This window comes from Dunckerocampus dactyliophorus, chromosome 11 (genome assembly GCF_027744805.1).
Source record: "Dunckerocampus dactyliophorus isolate RoL2022-P2 chromosome 11, RoL_Ddac_1.1, whole genome shotgun sequence".
In the NCBI taxonomy this organism is placed as follows: Eukaryota; Metazoa; Chordata; class Actinopteri; order Syngnathiformes; family Syngnathidae; genus Dunckerocampus; species Dunckerocampus dactyliophorus.
The window spans coordinates 5,158,232-5,185,000 of NC_072829.1; the positions used below are offsets into that span (position 1 = coordinate 5,158,232).

The 26,769-nt window shown below is 41.2% G+C and overlaps 1 protein-coding gene across 7 annotated transcripts in view; it reads right to left on the reverse strand.

The window, feature by feature from the left end:
• gria2b (glutamate receptor, ionotropic, AMPA 2b) overlaps window positions 1-26,769 on the reverse strand; it is a 53,290-nt gene that overhangs the window by 20,222 nt on the left and 6,299 nt on the right. For all 7 annotated transcript variants that reach the window (XR_008572962.1, XM_054792743.1, XM_054792747.1 and 4 more), the window contains exon 3: window positions 11,652-11,891. Coding sequence is in view for 6 of the 7 variants with exons in the window: in XM_054792743.1 (XP_054648718.1) it covers window positions 11,652-11,891 (240 nt within the window). In the remaining variant the exon portion in view is untranslated. The remainder of the gene's footprint in view (window positions 1-11,651; window positions 11,892-26,769) is intronic.

Here is a 26,769-nt window from a genome sequence, read left to right on the forward strand (position 1 = left end):
TCGGTTGTGCCTCAAGAGGCAAGCATCAGGCAGAAATGGTTGGAGTTGCTGATTCGCAGGCAGCAAGAGAAAAATATGTTCATCTGTCAACGCCATTTCACATACAGCAGGACTGTTTTGTGAACATGGGCAAATACGAAGCTGGACTAACTGTTTCCAACATTAGTTGGTCGTGTTGAAGAGTCAGAACAGCAAGCTGTAAGTCACAGTTTATCAGTGTCTTAACCCCTTTAAGGTCATGCCACAGCATCTCAAGAGGATTCAGGTCAGCACTTTGACTAGGCCTCCAAAGTCTTCATTTTGCCATTTAGCCATTCAGACGTGGACTTGCTGGTGTGTTTTGGATCATTGTCCTGCTGCAGAACCCAAGTTGGTTTCACTTTTTCATACTGGACCATGAAGGTTTGTATTTTTTTATCCCTTAATAATAAAAAGTTTCATTTAAAAACCACATTTTGTGTTCAGTTGTGTTGTCCATGACTAATATGTAAATTTGTTTGATGATCTGAAACATTTAAGTGTGACAAACATGAAAGTGAGTGAATTTGTGTGAAAGTGAAAGCTAAGCTTGTGTGACAGTGTGAGGACCATGCATTTTTTGTGTGTCTGCCTCTTCCATCTAGTTTTCCATCAACCATCTGTAAGTGTTGCACAACTCTGATTGTGCTATGTGAGTGTGTCTTCCATGAGAAGGTATTACCCTGAATCTAAATGTGTAATAATGATATCTAACAGTACAATCCTGCTAACTGCGATCAAAACACAACTTCTCTCCCTGCTTTTTGTTCTTGTCGGCCGTAATAATGACAGCAGAGGCAACATTTTCAGAAATATACCCATTAAGGTGGCAGACATGACATATTCATGGTCAGATGTCATTTTTATCGCTGATTGGCCGCCATCTTGCAGTCATTATAGGCCTGTGATTCAGTGCCTTTATGTAAGCAGCACGTCAAGTGAGTGAGTCACAGGTATTCTGCCTTGAACGCAGCGTGGGAGTGTAGCGCCTCAAACGATACACACTTTCATATAAGTGTGAGGTGACAGAATACAGGTTTGATGATTTACACCACCCCTTTGCGAGTAATATCAGAGCTGTAACAGAGAGGTACAGGCAGGTTTAATGCCTGACACTCGATTTTCCTACCCTGTTGTGTTGAAAGCAATTGTTCGGCAAGGACTTTTTTACATTGTCATGCATGTAATTGTTAAACGCAGCAATCGGCCACCAATGAAACTGAGCTGACACACTATTTTCTCTTTATTGCAAGCCAGTGTGGCATCTCAATGACTTTACCTAAGCTGAAACTATTGCACATTACTGCTTTATTTCTTGTTTTGACCCGCCAGCTGCCAGTTGAATAATGGACAGCGCCAATAAAATGTGCAAAACCTCCATAACGGAGCTGATTAACGACGGTTTGAGTGTAATCGTGCGGCCAAATGTGCTCCTCCAGTCTTTATATCACTATCTTGTTTGGCCTTTTACTCCCTTTGTCCTTAAAACCGATTCCGGGCCCAGACAAGACGTTTAATTACACCCTGCTACACGCTACACTTGATCAATGTGACGTCCCGCGAGTTAAAGACGTATTTGGAGGGGGTGGCTGCGTTGTTCAGCGTACACGGATGTCGCCCTCTCCATTTCTTTCTTGTCTCTCAGCTGAATCTTCTTGATATCGATCCACGCTCTGCGCTTTAATAAAAAAGGCTTAAGTATGTAATTCTGCCGCGACGCCGGCAAGGTGAAATACCGATCAATTTCACTTTTATGGCGCAGGAAAATGGGTTTTTATTTGAAAATGCAGTTTTATTTGAATGATCCAGACGTGTCATAATTACAGAGAGGGTATTATAATCTGGATGGTAAGAAAGGGATAAATGGGTGCTTTTTGGGAGACTGTGTGTCTCAACTGGCCTGGGAATGCAGGAGGAGCTGGACAAAGTAGCCTGGGAGAGTCTGGGCTTCCCTTCTTAGGCTGCTGCCCCCACGACCCTACCTTGGATAACCGGAAGAAGATGGATGGATGGATGCATGGATGGATGGATGGATGGATGGATGGATGGATGGATGGATGGATGGATGGATGGGTGCATTTTGGTAGTTGCTATTATGGAATTCTGGTTAATACATCCATGCTTTTGTTTTGCAGCTTATTTTGCACTGAACAGGAAGTTACTCGTACACGTTTCAATACTGTGTAATGAGACAGTTATGTCGCTGCTGTCGTTCAAAATGATGGGGTTAACAATACTACAACACATGGTGACATAAACTGACAGTTTTTTTCATTGAAATTTGGAGATGACTAGAATAAAATGGATATGACAGTACATATTAATTTTTTTTTATCACTTTTAACATTTGTATTAGTATGTATGTATTAGTTATGTTACAGGGGAATGAAGCTGTATTTTACAAGGAAAAAAAAAGCGCCCCTTTTATGTTTTTTAGAACAAAACTGTAAAGCTTTCCATCAGAAAATGTGCAGTGTTACAAAAATAAATTAGGGGTATTGCAAGAATAAAGTCACAGTTTTACGAGAGAAAACGCGTGTTGTTGAAAGAGTAAAATTGTAAGAAAGAAATTTTGACTTTTTCTTGTAATAGTCTGGCAATATTACATTTTTAAAAATGATGACTTGTCTTCGCAAAAAGTCACAACTTTATTACATTAAAAAACATTTTTACAAAATTGTATTTATCTATAAAAAATATTTTTTAATGATTTTCTTTCTGGTAACATTTAAACATTTTTGACTGATAAGTTGACATAGAAGGGCTGTTTTTTCATCCAAATTTGGAACGTGACTTGGACTTATAAGTACTTATAAACACTATTAAAATTTGTACGAGAATAAAGTCACATTTTAACAATAAAAACATGTTGCAAAAGTAAAATTGTTATATTGCAAGAATGAAATCACATTCTTTTTTTATAATATTCTGACATTTTTTTTTACATTTTTCTCATTTTTTCAGGAACAGTGCGTGTTGAATTGCACTTGCATCACACTGTGAGAACTGTGTCTAATATTGTGATATGAAAGGTAAGGTAACCAAAAACAAACAGCTCGTGTTAAAGTTAAAAATGAGTTTGGCCAATTAAAATCATCCATCCATCCGTCCATCCATCTTCTACCGCTTATCCGAGGTCGGGTCGCGGGGGCAACAACCTAAGCAGGGAAGCCCAGACTTCCCTCTCCTCAGCCACTTTGTCCAGCTCCTCCCGACGGATCCCAAGGCATTCCCAGGCCAATTCTCTCCAATGTGCCATGGGTCTTCCCCGAGTCCTTCTACTTGTCGGATGTGCCCTGAACACCTCCCCAGGGAGGCGTCCAGGAGGCATCCTGACCAAATGCTCAAGCCAACTCATCTGGCTCCTTGATGCAGAGGAGCAGCAGTTATACTCCGAGTTGCTCCTGGATGACAGTGCTTCTCGCCTGATCTTTAAGGGAAAGCCCAGCCACCCTACAGAGAAAAAAAATTTGGGCCACTTGTTCTTGTCCATTCGGTCACTACTCAAAGCTCATGACCATAGGTGAGGATAGGAAAATAGATCAACCCATAAATTGAGAGCTTTGCCTTTCAGCTCAGCCCTCTCTTCACCACAACGGACCAATGCAGAGTCCGCATCACTGCAGACGCCGCACCAATCCCTCTGTCGATCTCACGTTCCATCCTTCCCTCACTCGTGAAAAAGACCCTGAGGTACTTAAAGTCCTCCACTTGGGGCAGGATCTCATCCCCGACCCGGAGATGGCACTCCACACTTTTCCGGGCGAGAACCATGGACTCGGACTTGGAGGTGCTGATTCTCATCCCGGCCGCTTCACACTTGACTGTGAACTAATCCAGTGAGAGTTGAAGGTCACGGTTTGATGAAGCCAGCAGGACAACATCATCTGCAAAAAGTATAGACGCAATCCTGCGGCCACCAAACTGCATCCCCTCAACGCCTTGGCTGCGCCTAAAAATGCTGGAAGTAATGAACAGAATTGGTGACAAAGGGCAGCCCTGGCGGAGTCCAACCCTCACTGGAAACGGGTCCGACTTATTGCCGGCAATGTGAACCAAACTCTGACACCGGTCATACGGGTAACGAACAGCCTGTATTAGCTGGTCCGATACCCATACTTCCGGAATACTCCCCACAGAATTCCTCGAGGAACACGGTCCAATGCCTTCTCCAAGTCCACAAAACACATGTAGACTGGTTGGGCAAACTCCCATTCACCCTCAAGCATCCTGCTGAGAGTGTAGAGCTGGTCCACAGTTCCACAACCACGACAAAAACTACACAGCTCCTCCTGAACCCGAGATTGAACTATCCGGTGGATCCTACTCTCCAGAACTCCTGAATAGACGTTACCAGGGAGGCTGAGGTGTGTGATTCCACAATAACTGGAACACACCCTACGATCCACCTTCTTAAAAAGGGGCACCACCACCCCGGTCCACCAATCCGGTACTGCCCCCAATGTCAATGCGATGCTGCAAAGTCGTGTCAACCAAGACACGCCCACAGCATCCAGGGACTTAAGGAACTCCTTGTGGATCTCATCCACCCCTGGGGTTCTGCCACAGAGGAGCTTTTTGACATCCTCAGCCCCAGAGACAGGAGAGCCCACCGTGGAGTCCCCAGGCACTGCTTAGATTCAAATCATGGCTTTGATAATACAGTAAATCTTCCGAAATACGTTGGAATCCATCCGTTTATGTCGATGCCCCTCAGACTTCCTGACTGACATGTCAACATAAACGACGTATACCTGTATGTCAATGTCCACTTAAACGGTCACTATTTACAAATAAGTAGAACATGGTGGAGCGGGACTTGGTGACCGGGTCAACATAAGCAGAACTAACTTAAGTGGGTATAAACTCATAAACTAAACCATCAGCAGTGCTGCCACAAACAAACACACGCCCCCACACATCCTTGCATCACTTAGCGACCTGCTCAGTCACTTTCAGTGCTCTCTCCTCCTTCCATCCCACTCTCCTCTTCACACTTTGGTTGCCATGGCAATGAGAGGATGACACTGACCTAATTAGACAGCCATGCAATGGTGAAATATGCACTGCGGTCCCCTCAGTGTCATCACACACTTGTACAGTAAGCAGCAGGTTTCAACCAGCATATTTAAGTGGGAACGCTGCCTTGGGATTTTCTTTTTTTGTGTTCTGTTCTGTTCTATTCGGTTCTGAGGCCAGCAGAACTGTGCTGAAAGGGAGGACTGGGGGGGGGGGGGGGGGGGGGGGAGGGTGTGGCATGAAAGGCATCCAAGGAGATGCATAGAAAAAGCAGGATGTGTGTGTATGTAATATTTAGCATGCAGTGAAATGGAGGAAAGAGCAGCACGGCACTAAAACGCTGCTATTGAGCAAGCAGTCAATAGACTCGACTCTCTTTATGTTAGTGCATTATTCACAAGTCCATCCCTTGACGCCATCTGTGTGTGCACACTCTATACCATACATAAACTGTCCACGGCACAGAATGTACAAATATTACCAAATCAATATAGAATTTCCCAAAAATTGTATAATTCTGAAATGAAGTTCAATTAAATATGATTTTATCAGGAGGGGGACAAATTGAAGCATGGTTTTTAGCTTAACATGATGTAGCAAGATACAAACAACGCCAGTGGGCTTTTTGTCCCCCTATTTTTTAAATATACTGTATATTGATGGAATAGGACTTATTACCAACAACTACATGCAAGACTATCTTCTGTGTTGCACTAGAGTACAAACATACAACCTTTTGTTCAAAAAAGCAATTATTGGCATTGTATAATTACTTATGAACATACTGTATATGATCCATTTATTGTTTTGCTCTAAATGCTACAGTACTTAGCTATGTTATTTTTTTTAACTATGTTTGCAAAAGTAAACGTATTGCAACTTTATTACAAAAAAATATACAGTACTGTGCAATCAAATGGGATCCCATTAAAAAAACTCCATCAAATATTCTAAACTTTTGTAAAAAATTATTTAAAATGAAATAAATAAAATTTAAATCAAATGAAACTCAAAGTTAAATAAAAGAAAATTACATTCAAAATCAAATTACATTAAAATGCAATAAATTTAATTAACATTTATTTCAGAAGGACAATAATAGTAGGGCTGGGCGATACGGACCAAAACGCATATCCCGATATATTTATGTTGAATATCCATCGATATACAATATATATACAATATTTTTTCCACAAAGTGAGTTCAGACAAAATCAAAGTCAAATATGCGTGCAAAGTTGTTTCATTAAAGTTAAAAAAATCTTGTAGAAAAATAGCAGCTAAAATAAAATAGTCCATTCGCTTTTTGAAATAAATATAGAAAAAGTAAAATATAACCATCAATCTTCTTTATGACAAACCATTAGCTATGCTCTAATCCTCAGCTAACACCAAAAGCACAAAAGAACAAAATGTGGAATAAAGTGCCCTCTTGAAGGGGAAATTTTTAAATGTGAGCAGCAACTCAAAAATACTTTACTTTGAACAGTATTATTTTTTTCACACAACAGAACCTCGTAGGCGAGACAAAAATGTGAGTAAAAACACCTTCATTACGTTTAGAACTACAAATTAACTTGATTCTTAGTTTGTTCATTTAAATTTGGCCATTACTTATTAAAAATAAAATAATTTTAATGTTTTATGAAAGTCTAGACAGTGTAATCATTACATCCCGACTCACCTCCACCTGTATCTTGTAGTTAGGACTAATTGTTTATTTATCACACATCGTTCTTCCATCACACGCTCTGACCCACTGACAGGTAAGTTCGTTCAGCTCCGCACACGACAAGTGTTGTTCATATCAAAGTTGCGGGCCACACAAATATTAATTTTTCATATTAAAACGGGGGCCGCAAACTATCGTCCCGGGGGCCGCGAGTCTGAGACCCCTGGTGTAGGCTGCATACGCTACCACTCATGGATTTGTGACTCGCTTATGCATTAATAAAGTTGATTAAAAAAAATCAAAACAAGATGGTTCAAATCCCAGTGTCACAGTGCCCTCTACTGGTCAAGCTGCAAACTTACCTGCAAATACAATAACAACAGCCTCCATCTTCACTCGCCCAGAAGACAGTTCTGTCTCAAGGTATGTTGAAGAATTTTGACTTGTACGTAACTTACAAATAACATGTGTGAACGGGCGTCAATGATCGCAAAACTTATTGCCCGTGGATGCGGGACGTATTAATCATACGTTGACATACGTCGAAATGTTTTGTGCATGCACAAAATTTTTGGACGACTTGGACGTACTATGACGTATGCCGGCGTGCTGCTAACTTACAAAACTTACCCATAACTTATTGGACATACGCCACCGTATTGGCCAATTTTTTCATACGTTGGCGTAAGCTGGCGTTGGGCATAAATTGTGAACACCGGCAACACGCTATGCATTCGTTGATATAAGTTGTCTATAAGCTATAGAAACGTTCTATATAAGTTACTAATACGTCATGTTTACGTTGACCTCGTTATGAATACGCTATGTATACGCCCAAAACTGAAAAAAAAAAACGTCAGCAGTTCAACGTATGCCATCAAAATGATCATGTCAGGCATGCGCTGCCTAAATCGTCAAGGTGTAACAGGGCCCTAATGAAGCTTAAGAAACATTTACGTTTTAGATCCCGCTCTGTAAAACAGGGCAAGATCCACCCCGGTGGAGCTCCACTATTCAGTGTGCAGTGGGAGCTGACGGCTGCACGGACGGCTTGTGACTGCTTTGGAGACGCAATGGACGCCTCACAAGCAAATGTGTGAAAACACACATACTGCACAACAATACGTTTTTTCACTTTTAAGTCCCCAAATACCAGAAAACTCCTCCAACGACGCCAGAAAAGTAGCTAGATTTATGCATGGAGGAAGGCGGGACAGGACGCCCCTCTCAGGACTGCTGACACTCACAGGAGTGAGACATCCGCGTCAACATACAAGAGAACAGCACAAATCCAGTCTATAGCGAAATGAACAATATGTTTGTTTTTGATATTGCGCTTAAAAAAAAGATTGATATTTTTATAATATTGATATATCGCCCGGTCCTAAATGATAGTCATTATTGTGGATGTTTGCAGTACTGAGAGCTATTTCTAATGTTTTTGGATATAAACTCCTGTTTAGCTACATGAGAACATAAGAATAAAGTATAAAAAACAAATCTGGCGCACAGTAGAGTGTAAAAGCCGGTCTCTCAGCATTTCAACAAGCTCAAAAGCAAAGACCAAAGGAAGCGTCAGGTATCACTTTGTATACTTTTAGAGCATGCATCTTCATGTGGAACAGCCTGGAGCCTCCAACATGCAAACAAATCACAGAATTATTCTTATCATTATTATTAGTCGTAGTTGCAGTAGCGTGGAGGTCCACAGCTGCAGGAACCATCACCTCCACTCCATGTCACATCCACCTCATGTTATATAAAAACACACACACACACTCATACACACAAGTGTTGCAGCTGATTGTATGTGACAAGCCTTCTTTCATTAAATGCAGCGAGACACCCCGGGGGCCCCAGATAAACAACAGCACAGGGGTAAACACAACACTGAAGACGCCGAGACTTTTTCATCACTTTGTGAACAAAATGAAGACAGAAGGTTTGGATTTGAGGAAACGCTCCAAATAATACCTCTGAGCAATCATGGAATTTACTGGAATAAACTGGAAATCAGCCTACAAAGAAAAAAAAGAAAGAAACTAACATCTTGTACTATTGTGTTTGGCAACTCGGTCGTAAGGAATATGTGTGTTTTATTCCACATTCAGCTTTCTATTGGGTGTGGCGATACAGCAGTGCCTGCTCACGCTCACATTTTGTGTAATTTGTGTCGGTCCTGGGATTCCTGAAGCAGCTGACAGGCACCGGCAGGTCGAGCGGCACGTGGCTTGGCGGTGGTCGAGGCAAAAGCTTGGGTGTGGGAGGAGTTTGGTGCACTATTTTCGGTTGGCATCGAAAAGTTTCTGGCAAACAATTTGATGCCTCAGAAAAGGAAAGCAGTGCCCGGTCCACACTGTTTACAGTGGGGACAGAAGGCCTGCTGACCTCAACTGAGGTGGAAGAAATACTTCGAGGCCCTTCTCAATCTCATTAACATACCTTCCATAGAGGAAGCAAAGTCTGAGGACACGAACGCAGACGGGTCCATCACTGTGGCTGAGGTACAAGCTAAGGTAGTCAATAAACTCCTCAGTGGCAAAGCTCTACGGGTGAATTAGTTTCACCCTGAATTCCTCAAGGCTGTGAATGTTGAGAGACTCTCTTGGTTGACACGTCTCTTCTACATTGGGTGGAAGTCGGGAGCAGTACCTCTGGATTGGCAGACCGGGGTGGTAGACAACTTGGGCAGAACTAGGACACGCTGGAGGGATTACATCTCACAGCTGGCCTGGGAATGCCTCGGTGTCCGCCCGGTGGAACTGGACGAGTTGGCTGGGGACCGGGAAGACTGGACTTCCCTACTGAGACTGTTTCCTTCGTAACCAGGACCCGGCTAAGCGGAAGAAAATGGATGGATGTATGGATGGATGGTCTCGGGCCCTTTGTTTGGTCTGATGCTTTTGTTCCTGGACTGTGTTCACACTTGACGAAACGAACAGTACTAGCAGCGCAAACGGATTCTAGCCTGGTTTAACCAGACCAAAAATGAAAGTGTGAACGCACCCTTATGGGGGATTACAGTGCACTACCTTGTGGATGACCAGTGTATCTGTCTAGAGTGCTAACCTCCATAAAACTGCTTTTCTGCATGTTATATGTCATTTTAAAGATGAGACTCCCAGCTACACTCTCATATACAGCACGTATATGTTGATAAAACACACACAAAATACCAAACCAATCCTCTTTTACTTTTTAAAACCAAGCTAGCACAATGGGTGCCAAATTGCGGCCAACCAGGGCAACCTACTTCTACTAAAACCAGTCTAACTTTGTTTGGCTTCACTTTATCAGCTTCTGGTCCTGGTGTGACAGCGTTTTGTGGTTATGACGCACACCCATAAAATATTAATACTGTACAAAAAGAAAAAGAGAACTTGTTACGTGGAAGAATACTTTGGCAGAAGAATACAAGGCAAACATCACTTTTGTTCTTTTTTGTTGACTTTTTTTCCTTCATTATGTCTCCCAAGTGTGTGTCAAAGTAAAGGAAAATTAAAATGAAATTAGACATCGGAAAATGCTCAGAAAGTGCTGAAACGGCAAACAACATTGGCTGCATGCTCAGTCCAAGCCGCTGTTGGAACTGGCCCTTTTACTGAGCACAACTCCCCTGAGATTGTTTTATTCTAACAGCTGCGAAATGAGCCTAGGAGTCTCAAGGACAGTTTAGAATTTAATTCAAACAGGAGTAGGTACAAGCAATTGTAATGCCAGCACTGGAGAGAGCAATTAGAGAACAGAGTGTTTATATCGCCGTCATGTTTCTGCTATCAACAAGCCTTCAACATGTCTTGTTCGAAGCAGAGGGAAAATATTCCATTCCTAACCGTCCCGCTATTGAAGAATGCCGCAACCATCATCAAGGATAAAGATGGTATCCTTGAATATGTGAAAGATTCTGCTCCTATGAAATGGACAGTAACAACTACGCAGCTTAGTGGTCTCATTCAGTGTTGCCAACTAGATCTGGCGACATTCATACCCCCCTTGATGACATATTTTTTCACAAGCGACTAGCGACAAATGGAACGACTTTCTCTGCTGTTGTTGGGGAGTTTTCTGGTATTTGGGGACTCAAAAGTGACAGAACATAGTGTTTTGCATGTTGTGTTCTCACTGAGCAACAGCAGGTGCTGTTGACAGTTCCGCCCCGCCCAAAGGCAGTCACAAGCCGGCAGTGTACAGTCAGCTTCCGCGGCACACAGCCTGGATACTCTATATATTCACAAGAGTGTGCTACTCACGAACCACCTGAGTCATGTTAGTGTAGCCATAGAATAAACACAGCACAATCTGTTATTTGCTTTTCAATTGTGCTAATAAAAAAAATATTAAATTAATTAAAAATCTCAGTAGCCATTTTAATTATGGTGTTTTTACTCACTTTTTTGTCTCTGCTACAAGGTTATGCTTTTTTCCTACAGCATATTCAAATTATATGCAAATTAGATGATGACGTCATCTAGCGACTTCTAGGACAGCCAATAGCTACTTTTCTTACTGAATAGAACAGTAGTCTCATTATTGAGACTTACTCCTCCCAATGAGCCTGTCTCTCCCTCCCCTGCAATTCCCCTTCCTGTGTGCAAGACAACTACAAGGACAACTACAGGGATTCTCAGGGCATTGAAGCGATCTCAACTGGACTCGCATCAACACGTTGACTTAAAGCGCCGTCGTAAAAATGGAGCGTGGACCAACACTTTTCGACCTCACTTCTGCTTATTTCCAAATGGATATTCAATCAAAATTGATTGAAATACTGACTGACTGATGACTATTGACTTTTTCAAAGGATGGTAACAAAAATAAATGTGTCTCTGATACCAGGATATAAACACTACACTTTCAGTTCTTTTCGGACATGTCATTATTGCAAAATGGACAAACTGAACACATGCACAATCATTTTACATGTACAGATGTCCTGGTCTTACCTCGATCGCTGTCGTACAGGTACGCAAATTTGTCCCACTTGTAGTACTCGATGAGGCTGAGCAGCGGCCCCTTGATGTCAGGCCTCATCTGGATGATGAACTGCTGGTTGCCATCCAGAGGGAAGCTGGGCGTTATGAAGGAGACGTGCAGCGTCCCGCAGAACGACGTGATGGTGTTGACCGACTTCTTGTCGTAGAACCCGAAAATGGCATACACACCCCTGGAGAACTGTGAGCAAACTGAAAGCACAACAGAGAGAAAACATTTAGAAGGCTGTAAGGTGCGAAAGCGTTCACGTAAACTCGCTGCCTTTACATCCCTTAGTGCACTTCAGGGATGTGTCTTGCTCGCTGATTAATGTCAGTCTTTCCATAATCTCCACCAGGGGAGTGCTTGGATTGAAGAGGAAAATATCCACAGTGCAGAAACCACTAAAGGCACTTTCCACCGAGCAGTATAGTCTTGTCTTCTTCCCGTTTCATACCCGTCGAGCTCCATGCTCTACCGCGGATGGCACAGCAGGGTGCTGTATAGATGTTGTTGCATGGTTCCATTAGGCTTATGTGAGCCATTACATTGTGCGTTGGCTTGTTTTCAAAATTCTGACTTTCAATACAGCAGAAGTTCTGTTTCTCGAAGCCAAGTCTTCATTTTAAATACAAGCACACATGGATGATGAGGTTTGCAGGGGTTTCTTATAGACTGGTAACTGTGAATATTGACTTCAGGTGAGGTCAAGCCTCACATTTTCTCAGGGCGTACTCACTTTTGGCCCATCGTACCGTGCCTGTGCCCACTTCACACCGTTTGTCTCGTGTACGTGCTCTGATCCGTGCCCAAGTTCGGCACACTTGCCCGCCTTTGTCACGAGTGGACGAGGTATGCCAGACGTGTCTGCTCTTAACTCATTCAATCCCAGACATTTTTTCGAAAGACAACCCGTTCACAACTGGCCATCTTAGACGATTTTGACTGATCTTTCAAGGAACACAGACTATGCGTAACCTTCTGCATGCTACACTCCTCCATGTTCTTCTACTTCCTCCTTGCTGTCATGCATGTTTTTTCCATTCAAATTCACAAGCCGAGCTCTTGTCAAATGCACTTCTGCCACCTTGTGGCCGTTTTTATGGCTTAAAACTGTTCAAATAGTGACAACCATTAGTGTGCAGTTGCGTCATCACCTCTTTTCGCCTGTAAAATGTAAAGGACTATACAGACGTCTTTGTTATTGAGTTAATGATAACCAACACTTTCATAATATGAATAAACAGAAAGACTCAAAGCAATGCAAAAGTCAAGACCTACTGCACTGTAACATTTGTGTGCGTAATAAAGACGTGTCATTTAACTAATGCCATTGCTTTTCTTGCGAGTGATTAATGACAGCCACCACCTTCCACAATAGAAATAATCAAAGCGACTTGAAATAAGGATGGAAATAATCCACAAAGTCAGGGTAATGGGAGTAGTACAGTAGTATTGGCGTTTTCTTTAGAGCCTGACCGATTAATCGGCTAGTTGATTTAATCTACCGATTAAAGACATTAGACACTGGTGTCCAAAGTGTGGCCCAGGGGCCATTTAAAGACAACGGCTGTTTTTTTTTAGTGGCCTGTAGAACATTCTAAAAATACAACTAAACAAGAAAATAAAAATCAACAAATTAAAAAAAGAACAGTACTAAAGAATAAAGATGAAATATTAACAGAGTAAAGTCACAATAAGACAAAAAATAGCATAAAATTGAGATGTTACAGGGGGAAAAGTCATAATTTGAGAAACAAACAAAACAAAAGAATAAAGTTGCAGTTTTTGGAACATTTGGTTGGGAAGAAGTTATAATTTGATGATAAGAAAGTCTACATATTATGAGAATAAAGTCATAATACTATAAGAAATAAATGTACAAGAAGAAAGTTTAAATATTTGTAAAAATGAACAACAGCAGAAAAAAGGTGTTACGTAAGGAGAAATGGTTAATAATAACAATAATGATAATACGCTTTGTCACTGATAACACAAAGCTGAGATGCAGGCTGTTTTTCTTTTCTTTAAAGATGAAAACCCTGTCTGCACATCTAGATGAGATGGTTTTAAACATGTAAAAGCAGCCGCCGCATCTTTTGATTTTTCAGTATGCCACCCTTGGTGGAAAAAGTTTGGACACCCCTGCATGAGAGAATAATCTGTAATCAACTGACGCTGGTGTTAAAGGCATAGTTCGTATTTTTTTACATGAAGTTGTATGACATCCCCGTCAGCATCAACGGTGACTTACCCCCACTTCGTCCCGAGAGCCAGTTCTGGTCGGATTTCGGTGATGAGGAACGTAGTTGTGATTAGTTGGTGGGGCCACTTAAGTAAAGAGTTTGGCTTCTCAAAACAATATGCATTCAAAAGCGTAATACATTTGCATCACAAAAATGCCTCCTGGAAAAAATCTCGCAATCGCTCGGCGATACGTTCTCTCCCGTCGTATCACTGCGCGCTGTCGCCTGTCCAATGTTGTGTATGTGTTCCACGGCGGTAGATTTACATGTGTTCCACAGCTGCGACTCGTGTCGCGGTGGTTTTCATCCATGCATGTAAACACTGTGGAAAACATCCACAACAATGGTCAGGCGACAGCACGCAGTGATACAACGGGAGAGAGAAAGTAACGCCGAGCGATTGTGAGATTTTTTACCAGGAGGTCTTTTTGTGATGCAGATTTTGAACACATATTATTTTGAGAAGCCAAACTCTTCACTTAAGTGGCCCCAGCAACTAACCGGAACTACGCTCGTCATCACCGAAATCCGACCAGAACTGGGCTCAAGGGACCAAGTTGGGGGTAAATCACCGTTGATGCACTACACTGCTGATGGGGATGTCATACAACTTTATGTCAAAAAATCCAAACTACCCCTTTAACAGTTATTTTTTACAAATAAATGCAGGTAATATGGTATGTTTTTGGGGTTTTTTTTTTAGAAATGAACGATAATTAGATGATACTTTTGTACTAAAAAACTTGTACTTTTTGCACGATAGACTCCTAATATCGGAATCGACATCAGAAAATCTGTATCGGTCGGGCCCTGGTTTTCATAAATGAGTGTTTTGTCAGTGACAGTCACTACAGCCACCAAGAAGTGGTGCAAAAATGGGTGGTCACACATAAATAACGCAAGGAAATGACCATGTCATGCACTGTGTTGAATGTGCTAATATCCACATTCAACAAAACAACAAAACATTACGCTACATTACCCATGTACCTTCTTAAATTGCAGAAAATAACCCGAGTTAGTCAGTATCCAGCATGTTGGGGGGCATTTACATTTGCATTCACGTGATTTGTTCCACACCCTCTATTCTGTTGACTTGGCAAAATCACCTTGGCTTCATAATTTACGAACCAAGCACGCCCGTTTACGCCAAAGTGGCTTTTCCGACATCTAACATTCATTATGCACAGAGCGCTGAGAAGGCTGCTGCTGCTGCCGTAAACACAGAAACCTCTTCCGCAATCCTGAGGTTGCAGGCCGTTTCTCAAACGTTACACAGGGGTCAGCAGATTAGCGTGTTGCTGGTACGGGTATTGATCACATGTGGCTTAATCAGCTTTATTGACTCGGGCCAATGTGCGCTGCAGAGTAATTACTGTAATGAGGAATTTCCTCTAGCGCAATATCATGGCAGTGACTTGCTGACATGGGCGAGTGGAGACCATCCAGAGCATGTACAGGTACACGGCAACCTGAACCCGATGACAAACACGTATCTCTAAATTTTGATTGAGAAATTCAGAAATATGAGAATTTGATTGAGAAATATTTTTGTTGCTTCGAAAAAAACCAAACAAAGCTCACTCATTTAAACTCATACGCTCACTCATACGCATATCTGCAAATTTCTTGAGCTTTTATTTGACAAAAGATACAAAGATACAAAAGATTTTTTCTCCAAAAATATTTATTCATTTTTTTCTGACAAAAAATATCAAACAAAAGCTCACAAAATTTTGATCTCCAGATGAATCTCCAGTTTTTGTGAAACAAAAAAAAAACAACAGAAATATTTATTCTGATTAAAATAAATAAATCAATAAATCTCACAAACTTTGAAGATGCATGTTTTTTTACTGGACAGTGACAAAAATATGTTTTATTATATTTTGGAGAAAAATTAAATTAAAAAAAGTCCCACAAACATATTTATTCTCTGCGGTTTTTTTTTCATTAAAAAAAATGGAGTATTACCTCCCAAAATTTTGAGATACCTGATTTTTACTTGACAGCAACAACTGAAACTGAAGTCAATGAAAAACATGTATCTCCAAATTCTGTGGACTTATATCTGATTTAAAAAAAAAACATTTGATTTACAATAAATGTATTTTGGAGAAAAAACATTTTTAAAAACTTTAAAAACAAATATTTGGAGATTTTATAAGAAAATATTTTATATTTAAAAATATATTTTTCAATATTGATATGCTTTTAAATATTTATTTTGTGTATTTTTTAAATGTATTTGGATTTTTAATTAGATTATGTTTTGTTTGTTTGTTTGTTTGTTTTAATACGCTGCTACAAAAAAATGGCATATTATTCTCTCTCTCTCTCTATATATATATCCATCCATTTTCTATGCCGTTTATCCTCACTAGGGTCGCGGGTATGCTGGAGCCTATCCCAGCTGACTTGGGGACTGGTCGCCAGCCAGTCGCAGAGCACATACTGTATAGACAACAACCATTCACACTCACATTCAACAATTTTTATTTAGAGTCTCCAATTAACCTAACATGCATGCTTTGGAATGTGGGAGGAAACCGGAGTACCCGGAGAAAACCCACACACGCAAACTCCACACAGAGATTCAAACCCACACCTCCCCGATGTCCTTACTGTGTGGCCAACATGCTAACCACTAGGCCACCGTGCGGCTCTCTCTCTCCCTCTCTCTATTTTTTAAATGCCACCAGAATGATACATTTGCTATACTTTAAAAGGGTTAAAGGCAGGGGGCTTTGCTATTTCCTACAGGTACTAAAAAAAAAAGCTTTTTAAAGAAATGTCAAGTTTCTAACTAACGGCTTACTTTTTGTACTAAATCCTACTAAATACTTCATTGTTTCTTCAACCTCTTGCTGGCAAAGCAGGACAGTTCACAAGATGTATTTTTTAGAGGAAATGAGTTGAGCTTTTTGCAGTTAAGACGTTGCGGTTGCTTAATGGAAGGGAGAAACGCTGGCTGGTCGAAACGGTGAAGGATTGTGGGAAAAAGCCATTAAAGCCTTTGTCACATCTGACTGCCTCTCAATGACTCTTGTGAGTATTAGCGCTCACAAATCTCCCCCTCACACGCATACCAGCTAAATGACTATTATTTCTTTCTTGTTATTTCTCAGTGAACGTTATTTCTTTGTAACTGCTGATGAGCAGGTAGGAGAAATGTTACCTGTTTTACGTGCTACAGCATCTTCAGCTCACTCATTATTTTCAGAAAATATTTTTCATAATATTATTATCGTGAATAATAGCAGACGTAGTAGTACTAATAAATAAAGAAATACAAAAAAATATTTGTATTGTTTTCCTGCAGATTTGATTATTTATTCAAACCATGTGATTAGCTTTTATATTTTGATGACTATGTAACAAGATGTTTAAAATGTTTAAAATCATATTTGTGTTAAGGGTATTTTATTATTCACATAGTAGTGTTAGTGGAGTTAAAGAAACAACATAAATACATCTAAGATTAGCATTAGCATTAAGTGCTATGTTAGCCACTTTGAATGTGCAAAAGTCGCAAAATCCTGTTTGTGCAATGCAAACAGCGCAAGATGAACGCACTCGTTGATTTGTTTGTTGTGTACGTGGCGTCAAACGCTCCTAATCAAGACAACCGGGCGGCCACGGTGCGCTCCTAATGGCCTCGTTATGGCCGGCGAGTGCTGCTATCACCTTGTGAGGCGAAGGTGAGCGCCGTGAAATAAATTTAGCCGTCCTAATTAGCTGACCTGCTTTTCAGCAGCGTGGCATCGAGGAGTGCCAGCATTCCTTTTTTCTTTTACCGCAGCTGTTTGTTTTAAAAGGCATCAAAGACCGCATTTGCATAAATGACGCGTTAGTAACCCAGCCACCTTCACCTCATCCCGACACGCCACCAGAGGACACAAAAACGTAACATCGGCCTACTTATCTGTCTGTACATACAGTACTGTGGGTGCCGTTGCCATGGTGACAGTCACTTCCATGCAAGCAAAGGGCACTTTTAAGCTTGTGAGGATGGATGGATAATGGACGACAGCGAGCATTCCCAAAATGATGAATCAGCCTTGCACCGCCACACACACACACGCACACACACACACACACGCACACACACCCACACACGCACACACACACACACACACACACACACACACACACAGATGTCAGTGACACAGCAATCATCTGCAGCGTGAACGGATTCCTCCAAGCGCCACGTTCCCACGGTAACAAGGGCTCGGGAGCCAGCAAACACGTGGACGATTGTGTCGCTGATGCATTGGCAGTCATTTACACTTTGACCTTGTCTGCGGCATCCAAAAGCGCCCCAAAGGACCGTTGTCGCCGCCGCCCCCTGCTGGAAATGCGGTCTGGTCTCTGGTTTCTCAACCGCTCGCTTTGGTTTAATTTGCGGTTGGAGTCTAAAGCCACCCTATCAGCGTGGAGAGCACACATGAGCCACAATGTCCTTGTGCACGGGACACAACATTAGGCACACCTGCACCATCTGAGGAGGCAGATATTTGAGGGACAATACTAATTTAATTTTATACTTATTTATTATTTCATACTTTTAAAATTTTTATTAATACACATTTAATTTTAATTTTATTTTATTGTGCTCACATTTATAAAAGGAATGTACAAGTGATGTACAAGAATAAAGTTAGAATTTTATGAGAATGAACTTAAAACCATATACTGTTTTTCTCCCGTTTTTAGTCGGGAACTGATATTTTCCTGAAACGTACCTATGTTCTGCTGCTGATTACTAAAGAACTGAAAAAGGTAGAAACAAACTTTTTTTTCTGATGAAAGATGGGAGTCTAATCTTTCTTTTGGTAGGTTCCACAATAGTCCGTGTGCCTTGAAAGACCAGTCAAAATCGTCCAAAATGGCCACGACTGAAGGGGTTGTTGTTTGAAAAATGGCTGCGAATGCACGCAAACCGAGGAAAAATTGTGGCGTTACCCAAAAAACGCGCTAACCAGGGCGGACGCTAACCGAGGTTCCACTGTACTTTTATTTTGAAGCTTACTTTGCATTGAACAAGAAGTCACTTAATTCGGTGTAACTTGACACGGTGTTTCCCACAGGACTGCAATCTATTTGTGGTGGTGGGTTGGGTGAGGGCGGGGTTTGAGGTTTAGAAATACAAATGAACTTTCCTCTGTAGTTTTGTGTTTTTTATTGATGTCACAAGCAAGATGGAGCCGCCCAGGGTGATGTTAAATGCACCAGCTGTCCATCGAGAAAAGTGGTATGTGCTTTTATGTTCGAGCAGTGGTGCCCAAACGTTTTTAATCCGAGGGCGCATACCGAAAAATCAAAGGATGAGTGGCCACTTTTTCTTTTTTTAAACTAACCCATATAGATATGCATTTTTTAATATTAAAAAAACAAACAAAAATCCTTTCATTTATTGACGCAATACATCAGTGGCCAATTTTGCCCATTATTTCGGAAATGGATGTAGCTTGGCTGACTTTTCTAATGGGATCTTCAACAAACTGCTCTTATTTTGAACGCTCTTATTTTGAAGGCTGTGTGTGTTTGTGTATGTGTGTGTGTGTGTGTTGAGAATGTCTGTTGATGGCTAAGATGAGCTGGGAGCAAGAATAAAGGTGCCTCTCATCCTTATTTCACTCAGAACTTGCAAGGCGTCAGTGGGCATCGTAAAACACTCATTTGCATTACCAAGCGGCAAAAGGCAACACGGTGTAAACAGTCGCACACACACAGCCACACGAGCGCGCTCTGCGAAACTAAATTAACCCAGCGAGCTTCCGTTAACGCTCCGTAAGAGAGGAGTTTAGACGTTTTTTCGGCAACGTTTCAGGTCGCCGTCTCGACATGTTTAGTTCGGGAGGAGGCGGTCTAGTGTTTGTGATGAGATTCCGCTACGATTGAGCGGTCCGCCTGGGAAATAATTCCCCACACAAACGTTCCTTCTCCTCACGATGACGGCGTTTAACAGTAGATGGCCAATTCCACGATTCCGTTGACGCGGAAAACTTTGTACACTAGGTCCCCAACTTACGAACACAATTGGTTCCAGACGACCGTTCTTATGTCGAATTGTTCTTAAGTAGGGGAAAAGGTAATATTACCAATGATATAGGTACTACATGTACGTGTATACATATACAGTATATGCGTATGTATGTAAATATGAGTTTGGATGCAGTAGTAATATTAAACAAGGATAATTAATGAAAAAAACAATAATAAAAGTGATATAATAATACGTAATCATAAATGTTATTTACCTTTGAAGAGGACTGGCCGAGCATACGTCGTTGTGGAGGAGTTGGAGGAGGAGATATTGAAAAAAAAGGACAAATGGTCGTCGTCGTTAGACTCTTCTAAAAGAGGTAGTGTTCTGTGGGTGGTGTAGAATTAAGAAGGCCTATTAACTCTTCATAAACTTTAATCACACGCTCTCTCCGGGTTGTATCATTTAGCTTTCCATTTAGCTTTATCTCCCCAGCGTCTAACTCTTCCTCTGTTGGTCCCATTAGCTCTAAGGCTGCATTAGCAGTGTCACAGTGCCCTCTAGTGGTCAAGCATGTACAGTATCAGTATAAATACTGATTGAGCGACTACAAGGCAAAATAAAATAAAATATAGACCAGTCGGCTTGTGTTCGTATCCGCGAATGTTCGCTAGTCGGGTGTTCGTAAATTGGGGACCTAGTGTATTATTATTATTATTAAAGCCTATTATTATAATGTATGAATGAACTTTTTTGCTCATTTTTTTATTTTTCAAAATTGTCCTTCTTTCTTCTTATAATTTTTTTTCTTGGAATATTATGTCTTTATTCTCATAATAGTTTCACATTATTATCATAAAATTCAAATTTTTACACAATCTAATATTCCCCAATTTCCAAATGTATTTGTTTCCTTTGCTTCTCATAATATTACGGTTTTTTTTTTATTTTAGTCTTTGATATTTCAACTTTATGATATTTTTTTTTATTGACTGGCGGCCAGTCCAGGTTGTACCCCGCCTCTCGCCTGAAGTCAGCTGGGATAGGCTCCAGCATACCCCCGCGACCCTAATAAGGATAAGCAGCATAGCAGATGGATGGATGGATGGATAGATGGTATTTTTTCTCTTAATATTATGATTTTATTCTCCTAATATTTGGTCTTAAATTTACTGCTCTTTTTTCCCGTTTTTGCTGTTGTTTTTTACATTTTCTAATCGTATTTTTAGAATGTGCCGGGCCGTGAATGGCCCCCGGACTGCACTTTGGACAACCCTGTGTTAGCCTCTTCAAAGGTGTCCAATAAGACCAGAAAAAGTCGAGAGGGGTCTGAATACTGCTGTCTGTAGGTAGCAAAAGGTAGCGCCAAATGTATTCGTGGCAGGCGGCCGCAAATAAATAAACGTATGGGAAACACTGATGAGGTTATGTTGCTGTTCCATTTTTCTTAGAAATGGCCCCTTTGGCTCTCACAAGCAGGCAACCATGTATGTCGACGTGGTAATAACAACGCGTTACACCGGGGCTTGATGAGGTGGTCAACATAAACGGGATTGACTTAAGCAGTTTCCGCTGCCCTGACTTTCCATGTCCTTCTTTATTGTGTGAGTGGTGAAGATGTGGGGCAGTGCAGCAGTGGGACGGGGAGACGTTGCTGTGGCGACTGCATCTCAGTGGCTGCTATATCGAAAGGAGGAGGCCTTCAGGGAGATGTTCCTGGCGGCCACTCGGCGCACTTGCTAGGCTACTTTTTTTTTTTCTCCTTTGAGCTGGCCTTCCTGCAGCTGCTCTCTACAAGAACACTGCAGCTCAGTTCTTGTCAACTTCTAACTTGAATCCCAGCCCCCTCCCCTCTGCTGCTCACCCACCTCCCATGCTATCTCTCTATCTGCCCGCTCTCCTTTTGTTCACTGACCTGTTTCCTGGAGGCTTTCTGATGGCCTGCGACCAAGGCGTCACAAGATGAGTCTGTGCTTCATCGCCACGCTGCGGCCCCTAGTCTCCCCCTAGCTTTTCCTTTAAACCAGGACGCTGGGAAAATCAAAAACAATCCAACGTAGATGTGCTAATAGACATAATAGACAACAACTTGCCTATTATTACGTATTACTTTTGCTGTTGTTCTTTTTGTCATTTTCTTGCTCGGGACCGCAAATGGCCCCCTGTGCCACACTTGTGGACCCCCCTGCTGTAGCTGCTTCCCTAGTGAGCTGTGAGTAACGCCACGGCAACGACAAGTCTTCTGTCCGAGCGAGAGTGCTGACTCGCGCTGTTAATGAGTCACCAACATGTTCATAAAAACAATAACAGGAGACAAGAGACCACCTGTGTCCTTCACCAGCACACTACGACCCCCGAACGACTCTTCGGTGATTTGTTCACAGCATCTTTAGCTGGTTAGCAGATTCCGCAAACATCGAGGGTGGGTGAGGGCGGCATACAGAAAAATTGAAGGGAGTGGGGGGCCACTGTGATCTTCTTCACATTTTAATTGATTAATAAAATGAATGATAATTCAGTGTGAGTCTAGATATGCTAAACTATTAAAAACAGCCTACATTTCAGCTTTGTGGACCCTCTTGAAATTGTTTATTTTATCTTCTCCCGATTATTATTCTTTACAACTAATATTATTATTCCTCTAAATCATGTTTTTCCTGCCTTTAATACACACAACAACTGATCAAAGCATGAATATTATTCACATGTTCACCATAACAGGACGCATGAATATCATCAAACACCATATACAGCCGTCTCTTGTTTATTGCGACTGATTGGTTCCAGACCCAACCGTGGTAAGTGAATTTAAATATTAATAGATGGAATATTTTCGTATTTAGAGGATCGAAAACCTGTGTATGACTTTCTAAATACAATATTTACCATTATTACAGCGCTGTAGACATGAAATAACACCCCTATAGTCACCTTTACACTCCTATTATTCTATGTTTACATCACATTGCTCAACTGTAATGCCCAGGCTACGGGATCACTGCCGGGACACAAGAGACGGCCATGGCTTTAACCATCAGCAAGCTAGTGAGTTAACTAGTTAGTCTCCAATTTAATTACAGTATTCTAAACTTAAGAAAGGGTTTAAAATGAAGGGGGCAGAAAGACAAAAAAGCCAAAACTTTCCACTTCCACACTGAATGGGAGGAGAACTTCTTTTCACTCTATCATGTCGGACATGCCATGGCCTAGTGCTTAGAATCCTACATATACTTTTGTCTTTCAATATTTTTTGACTAATGATACGCCATAGTCAACCATGAAACAGCGACCATTTATTAGATAATACATTTTTGAAACACCACAATAGAGCGAGGGAGTGATAATCGAACCACGATATTGTGAGGGACGACTGTACAGTCCAAGCTTGGTTTTCGTACACCCCAGTTTTGGTATGATTTATTTTTCATACACTGTCTCGGTTATCGTACAATATTGCGCGTAACAAACTAATGCGTTTGCCCTGTACTGTATCATTCCGCAAAATCGAGTGCCCAAACAACGCACACTATGTGCATTTTCTATTGAGTGCCACTGCTAAATAACCCGCCACGGGGACAAAGAAAGTTAAGCGTACCAATTCAAGAAAGAACTCATCACAAAGTACAAGGACGGCATTTTCTCCGCTCCTCACCATCTTCGCCAACAACATCTTCGGTAAAGGTAAAAATGATGTGGAAATTAGGTGTTTTTTTTACATACTTTCTGTATGTAAAACTATAAATATTCTCAATATTTTTTTTCATATTTTTGGATGTCTTGAGCAAATTAATCGTATTTACTTGATTTCCTGCAGAAAAAATTGCTTCGGTTTTCATATATTTTTTCGAATAACGTAAACCGAGGCACCACTGTATTATAAGACGTGCAGGGAGTCGGCCATTTTGGTAACCATGTCTCATTTCTGGGGGATTTTGTTTTCTGTGTAATGAATGTTATGTGTAGAATATGTCGGACACCAAAAAATCTGCACTTTAGACACCCCTGGACTAGCCATTAAAGAGTATAGAGTGAAAGCTTCAGATGTTTTTTCTCCTGTCACTTTAAATCACAAATAATGATTCCCCCCCAAAAAAATTCCTGCCTTATCAAACGTAGGATAGTAGTTGTAATGTGTTTCAAGACCCCTCCAACCATCTTAGATTGAGAGCAGAGTACAACACGCGCAGCAAATATTGATTGTGCACACTGGTATCTCCTCCTGTAATAAAAACACAATGTACGCACTGTGACCTTTAGCGGGAAATACCAGAGCTGACTTTATATCAGCAGGTCCGTGTCCTAATGATGTGGCAACAACAACAACAACAACAACAACATGGAGCCAAATGAGATCAAACCAACAAAGCTTAGTGCAGAATGTCAAGGAGCGACTGCCATGGCAACCAAGGACAATTAGCGCAGACGTCGCATGGACTCCACTGGTCATGTTTGACCACCATAGTGCTCTTTTCATACTGTGCTTTTAACTCATAGGTCGCCATTACTTGTGTTGTGTAGCCACGCGACAAAGACTGTTTTGACAGCAGGCAATGCAAAATAGAGAGGAGGCATGTAACATGCAAAGTACCTCTCATCCATCATGCCTATTTGACCTCCGACCTTAGCCTTTTATATGCTCCATTTGTCCAGGACCAGCACTTCAAGTCACTTTGACACATAACAAAGCCAATGCATAAATTTCTGCTGATAGTTTCAATGCTTTGGTGGTGCCAGTGTGTCATTCTGAGCCCTGTTAGAACTACATTAACTTGTATTATGGATTGTTGTGCTTATAATAAAACAATATTGGATAGAGCAGCTTACTGTGTTTATTTGGATGGCTGTCCCACACTTTTTATAACATGCTTACTCAGTATTTGAGGGGGAAAGTATAATAATTGTTGGTATAGGCTACTTGTTGCAAACAATGACAATATATATTAACAAAAAGTAATAAACACAAAAAACAGGTGCCGCAAAACAATCTGTTATTATATACTGGAAAAATTAGACAATAATAATCATCTGTACACTGTTTATGCACCTTTAAGGACCTGGTTCCTTTGCTCGGACTTCATACACACGCCCCCACCCACACACTTTGCGTTGTAACAATATAAAATAGCATTAATAATTTGGAATAATAATAATAAACGGATATCTCCAGGATACTCTGGTGATCACTAAATTAAAAATAACCGCAAAGAAAAGACAAGAAATTCTAAAAATACTAGCTAGAACATGGTCACGTGACTTGACCGGCAGACAAACGCGCGGGACTTGTGACATTTGAACCCGGAAAAACAATAACGTCGACCTTTCGCCGAACGATGATAGGAAACACAGCATGGACAGTGGACAGTGGACAGTGGACACGAACACGAACACGAACACGAACGCACACGGTAGGCTGTAGTTTTGTGTTGTTGTTATGGTAGACTACGCGATAGCAAAATCACGTTTAATCATCGCGCGAAGTAGCTGAACGTTAATTAAACCTGAAGAGAGCATGTCTGTGCGTGTGAGTCAGCGACTCAACCCTGTCGACTCTCCACAATAAGGTCTAATCGGTGCATTATTCATCTATAATTTAGGATTTTTAAAAAAGTTACAAAAAAAACGTAAAAGAGTAACCAATTCCAATCTGATCTGAACCCGGGCGCTTTGCGCATGTGCATCCTGAAACCTGTACAACAACAAACATGGCGGCTTCGCTGAAAATAACGTTTTACCCCCAAAACATAATTTCACCATTTAAATCTTTTAATATGGTTTGGTTGTCTATTAATTTCTTATAAAAATGACCTTTCTTTTTTATTCTGGATTTTGTCTCTCACTTACAATAAACCAGTGCTTCTCAAGTAGTGGGGCAGTGCACTTTGGGGGGAGGGGGCCTGAGTGGCAGGGAGTACTTTCTATGTTAGCGCAGACCTGCCAACGTGTACAAATTTATCGTACTCAACATGCAGTTTGACTCTTGCATAAGCTTGTATGCTTCACAGCTCTCCATTTTGTTGCATTTTCCTGGTTTCAGTTTCGAGTTCGGCCCAGATAAATAGAGATGATCAGTTTCTCGATAATATTTCACATCGGGGGACGTGATAACATTTCTGTACTGTCGATGTTGTAAGGGGGGGCTACTTACAAAATCAGCAGAGGATTTCTCCCCACTGTTTTTTTAAATCGCAAGTACCGCCACAGATACTAATACCTCCATTTGAGATTTACTGTTGTGTGTATTGTAGTAAATGTAGTATTCAGCAGGCCTCCACAGCTGTCTTTCTAAACAACACATCAGGTAAACACACAAAAAAAAATCAAGGTTGTGATTGTGTCCTCTGCTAGCTATCTCGCTAACTAGCCTGAGTCACACTGCCCTTTAAAAGGACACAGCCCGAAGACACGTGCCCTTACATTTATGTTACATTTACATTTTTGTGCCAGCACGACAAACTGCACAAACGCAGACACGAGGAAAAACTCGCTTCATCCTTTTCATCTACTCTTCATTCATCGCTGATCCATCACGTGTGCACAGGCGCGTGCACGTGCTTAACAGGAACAGGCAGTAGGTGTGAAGGAGGAGGCGAGCGGATCAAATCTTAATGACTTGCATGCATGCTAATGAAACCTTTGGCGTAAAGGTTACTCGCGTTGATAGCGAACGCACAAGATGACTTATTATTGTTTTCAAATTGGCTGTGGGAAAATACACAAACGCTCATTGCTCAGCATCGACACTTCAATACACGCTGCTTCTGTTTCATCCAACACGACCATTCATCAATGCTCTGGAGCAAAAAAACAATAATTAACAACTAAAAATTAATAATACAGTGGACGCCGGATGTCTCA